Source organism: Cyprinodon variegatus, unplaced genomic scaffold (assembly GCF_000732505.1).
Source record: "Cyprinodon variegatus isolate N-32 unplaced genomic scaffold, C_variegatus-1.0 Scaffold2177, whole genome shotgun sequence".
NCBI lineage: Eukaryota > Metazoa > Chordata > Actinopteri > Cyprinodontiformes > Cyprinodontidae > Cyprinodon > Cyprinodon variegatus.
The window spans coordinates 27,892-32,953 of record NW_015152630.1 but is presented as its reverse complement, the minus strand read 5'-3'; the positions used below and the strand labels follow the sequence as shown (position 1 = coordinate 32,953).

Below are 5,062 nucleotides of genomic sequence, written 5' to 3'. Positions count from 1 at the left end.
GAATATTCAATTCAGTTTATCTATATAGCGCCATTTCACAACACGTCATCTCAATGCATTTTACAGAGACTAATTATCCAGGTTATTCAGTCAGATGGGTTCAAAGTTTTCTATCTAAAGACACCTCCAGCAGAACCAGACTCGGTGTGAGCGGCCATCTGCTGCGACCCTATCCTGAAACAAAGCCAGGCAAACGAGCTCCGATTCAGCTCCCACATCAGAGGATGAAAGAGCACGTACAGTTAAATACAGTCAAAGAAACGCATAAACATGCGTGGTTTTCTAACTTTAAAACGTGATTATTTGCGCCCCCGTACCGTACTAGAACTACTTTTTCTGTGGTACATTACTGGCCGTTTCTCAGAGCAAGAGGTTTGGTGACGGTAGGGATACTGTTACATCTTACCTGCAAACTGAACGTTTCACACAACTTCATGTCCAAAAACCAGAACTACCCCTTTAATTCCATCTTAGAAATGCATTGGAGGATTATGAAAGGGATAAATTGACCACAAAACTCAATGTAATTTAAAAAAATATATGTATATATATTTTTTGTCCATTTTAAAGTTATAGTGGAAGGTTTTTGCGAATCTCCACTTGTACAACCCTGTACCTGCTCTGGAGATGGAATGCCTGTTAAACGCCTGCGAGAGCGTGTACAAGCCCATTCCTCTTCATGCACGCTCTGTTTAACAGTTGCTGTTTACATCTCTCATAGAAGTTTACTTTCAAAAAGAAGATTTGCAATTTTTCCCACTATGTCAGACTCACCACCGCTAAGTGAAAATGGGGACGAGGATGTACGATGATGATCCAACTGGAAAAAGAACATCCTCACCTATACCTTACAATTTCTGGGGCATTTCAGTTTATGACAAAAAAAAAAAATACCACTATTTTAAAACCTAGATTTATCTTAATTAATTAAACATTTCATACAATTGAAATAAATTAAAAGTTACTAAAAGCAATGAACATCTGTTGTAATGACACTCTACTCATGTTCAAGCAGCTTTCTGGCTGTCATCACATTTTGGTACAACAGGGTCTCTACCCTAATTATCCCTCAGGAACAATCACAGAAGGTCTAGAAACCATCCATCATCTCTCGCTTTGCCGCAGTCGCTGTGGGGCTAGTACCGATCTTCAGCAGGTTTAGGGGTGAAAGGCAGAGTCCACCCTGAAAAAGGCACCAGTTCATCTCAGGGCAACACAGAGACAAAATCATGCACAATTAATCTAACAGTCATGTTTTTGGACTGTAGGAGGAAGCTGGAGTAACCAGAGAGAACACAAGCATGGAGAGCATGCAAACTCCATGCAGAAAGAGCCTGGACTGGGAACCGACCCAGGATCTTGTTGCTACAAACCAGGATAAGAATCATTAACTAGATGGTTATTGATTCAGGAAAATTATTTAATAAAGTTTTACCAAAGAAAACTTTATTTACCTTTTGGTTTTACATTTCAAAATAAGTTTGAACACCTTCCAGTTGCTATAAATTAGTTAAAAACTTATTTGATCTCATTCCAAATTCTTCAAGATAAACTTTGTTTCAGCGCAATCCTTCCAATAAAGATGCGCGTGGCTCTTGGTTCAGAAGCCTCCAAGTGAGACTCACTTCAGCGCTGTCAGATGTTTTTTAAAGTGACCATGCAATCCAACAAACTTTCTTTCCTCTTAATCAAGACGCTTTATTTTCCAAAAAACAAACTTAGGATTTCTTACGCCAGTATGACGTGACAGGCAGATCATATCGGCTCATTTCGTTCCTTTTTATGCCACTCAAAAAAAACAATAATCAATAGCGGTTAAAAACTGTATGGCTGAGTGTCTGAATCCAAGAGCTCACCCGGCCCCAATAGCCAACTCTAATATATCTCAGGTGATGCAGTCACCTGTCTATAATGAAGGGGCGGAGGCGAGAAACAGCCTCAATTATGCACAGCAGAAAAAATACAACTAAACAAATTCATTATTTCATAATTAAGTCAACTCATACTTCAAATCAAAATATTTCAAGCTCATATATGTCACACCAAATCAGACAAAAATAGTAAACTAGAAATAAATATTCAATCATAAATCAAGCATTTGGCTCCAACACTGTGTTTCTCAAATATAAAATCCAAGTTGTTCTGTAATAGTATTTTATTGTTCATGGTTGTCAACGATTTTTATTTAACCACGGTTTTTAACTTGAATCACACTTCATCTGTTCTACCACTATTTTGGTTGCACAGCACAGGAACGGGTTGTGGTTGTAACATGGGGTTAATTAATGCAACATAGATGCAACTTTTTCCAGTTAGAAACTCACCAGAGCCACTGATCCATCTCTTGGCAACTCCAAACACTGAGTCCTGGACGGATGAAGTGATTCTGGAAGCAAGTATTCAGCTGGTGGTACTGCCCAGATCTGGAGCTGATCTGGCTGCACTGACGCTGTTTTTCAGTTTTTCAAATTATGTGACTCGCTCTCAGCCATGGTGAGTGGATCAGACATCATGATATATTGTGATCCATGGAGCAGAAAATATGGCGAAACCCCAAGCTGATAGAAGCTCCTCGCAGTTGAAGTGAGCTGGGCAGAATTTTTCCACGTCGTTCTCAGCCGGGAACTGAAGATCAAGCAACCAATTCAGAAATTCATGCTTCCTGTTTGAGAACAGGGAGAGAAAAGGGTAAAATAAAAAGTTTACTGGGCAATCCAAGTTCTCATTTACTGCAACCTGACCTGAGCTTTTATTTTGGACTTTTGGATCTTTAAAATATCTACAGTTTTTTATATATCAAAGAAGAAACTTTTACCTTGTTTTTGAAAAGGGAGTCACTGCATTGAATACTTCATTTTTCTTCGCATAAAGCAGATTAGCACTGCTAACTGTAGCAGGTGAAATAGACAAGTATACCAATTCTTTTTTTAATGTGTACACTATTTACAGTATATAAAATATTTTAACTCCCAACCTTTTTAGTTATTATAACCATAAACCTAATTTTTGTTTATTTTTCTTTTTTTCCAACCCTATGTCAGGCGTTTTCACATAAGGACACAAACCTCAACTGAATTATTACTTTTTTAGATACCAAATTTTAAATTGCAAAAGTCTCAATCAACCCCTTAGCAAAAAGCAGTATGCATAAAGTATACTAAATTTTTAAATTTACTAAAGTATACTTAAAGTATACTTTAATAAACACTTTTTATACTACTCAGTGTAAGTCAAGTACACTTGACTATACTAATGTTAAGTATATGAAATATAGTTTAGAAGAAGTAAACTCTAAGTGCACTGCCTGATTTTAAGTATGAAATTAGTGCACTTTAAGAATACTTGAATAAACTACTTTTTGCTAAGGGATGTTTTTAATCCAATTTCCACTGATTTAGATAGATAAATTAAAACGTTAAGATTAAGAAAAATTAAAAGCAATGGATTTTTACTTATTTCAATACTTTACTTTTGCATTCAGGTTTTAGAGACATCTCATCTCAAACATCTCATTTTTTAAAATGAGAAACCAAACAATGAACCACACAAAGTATCTTTGGGGCTTCAATTCACTCTACATTACTTACATAATATATAATAATGCTTTGTCCTCTGATTAACGCTAAATCAGACATTGTATCTATGGATCCAGACATGAATATTTATTTTCATGTTCAAACTTCTAATTAGAATTAAACTAAAACCAGATATGAGGAAAAAGCTGATAGGAGTTTCTGTTTATTAGATGGGGACAAGTAATATGTTTCACATGTGATATACTGTAGCATTTACACCTCATGTAAATGGAAGATCTGCAGATCCATAGTGAGCTAGAAGATAAAGGTTTAAATGACAAGCAATAGAGAATAAAAGGCAGATTATTCTTCTTCATCCGAACTCATCAAATGTCGCTTGGGTCTGATCGTGAACCAGTTTTTGCTGGTATGCTTCTGCAATGTTGGTATGGAATTTCTGGGGACGCACAGCAGTTTTCCGCCAACGCGCTAGGGGGAGCCTATTCGAGAACTCGCGAGAACTTCGGCGGATGTTCACGAGAACTTCGGCAGCGCCGGCGGAAATCTTCCAAAACAACAACAATCTAACACAGCAGAATTTATGGCGTTTGAGTTTTCTATGAAAATAAGATAACACTTTTTAAAATCATATTTTCTACAAGTCTAATAAAATATACTCAGGTCCCGCATTGTTAACAGAAAGCAGAAATTAATTATACCGTAGTACTATTACGATCCTCAGTTATATGTTTAGCCAACAGGGGGCGGTACCAACCACTAGTTAATACAAGAGGCAGCTGTGACGGTTAATTCCGGTTTAGCCGTTAGCATAGTTAGCTTAGTTGTGTCAATCGCTGTGGTGGGATCCAGTCTGAGTCTGCGCAGCAACAATGTGTTCAGTTAAGCCTCTGAGAGAGTTTATCAGACAGAGACTAACTGCTGCTGCTGAAGAAATCTTCTCAGAGGTGGAAAAAACCATCATCCAGTACGAGGAGGAGATCGACCGTCAGAGACTGCTGGACATCAGCTGGAGACCCCGAATCGAACAGAACCAAGCAGGTAGGTCCAGTCGGTCTGTGGAGGCACACCTCGGATTTAGTTCAGGATCAAAGTGATTCATGAGATGATCCGTTTCTGTCTGAAAGTCAGAGATCAGCTGGTTTCTCGTCTGGTTATGATGCTAATTGCTATTAGCACAACGAGCCAATAATAAAGCGCCTCTTGGACATTAAAATAGACAGCTTCCGGAGTTTTTGATCAGCTGTTGTAGAATATATTACTAAACTTTAAGAACATCAATACATAATTGAAAAATATCCATCTGCTCCATAACACATATATTAAGCTAAAACCTATTTAGAAAGATGTTTTTATTTCACGTTTTAATGCTTTAGTTATAATTCCTGTTAAACTATCATACAGTTTGTATCCGATCCTACTTGAATGTGTTGTTTATATAAAGACATCTAAACGGATTTAATGCACACCTACAAGCAGTACTTCAGATGGTGGGGGTGACATCCCCCTTCTTAAATAACCCCACGCCC

The 5,062-nt window shown here is 37.5% G+C and overlaps 1 protein-coding gene across 1 annotated transcript in view; it reads left to right on the top strand.

Moving 5' to 3' along the window:
• LOC107105230 (zinc finger protein 182-like) overlaps positions 1-5,062 on the top strand; it is an 18,280-nt gene that overhangs the window by 8,054 nt on the left and 5,164 nt on the right. Inside the window, exon 3 of the mRNA XM_015405355.1 lies at positions 4,390-4,574. Within this exon, the coding sequence (XP_015260841.1) occupies positions 4,390-4,574 (185 nt within the window). The remainder of the gene's footprint in view (positions 1-4,389; positions 4,575-5,062) is intronic.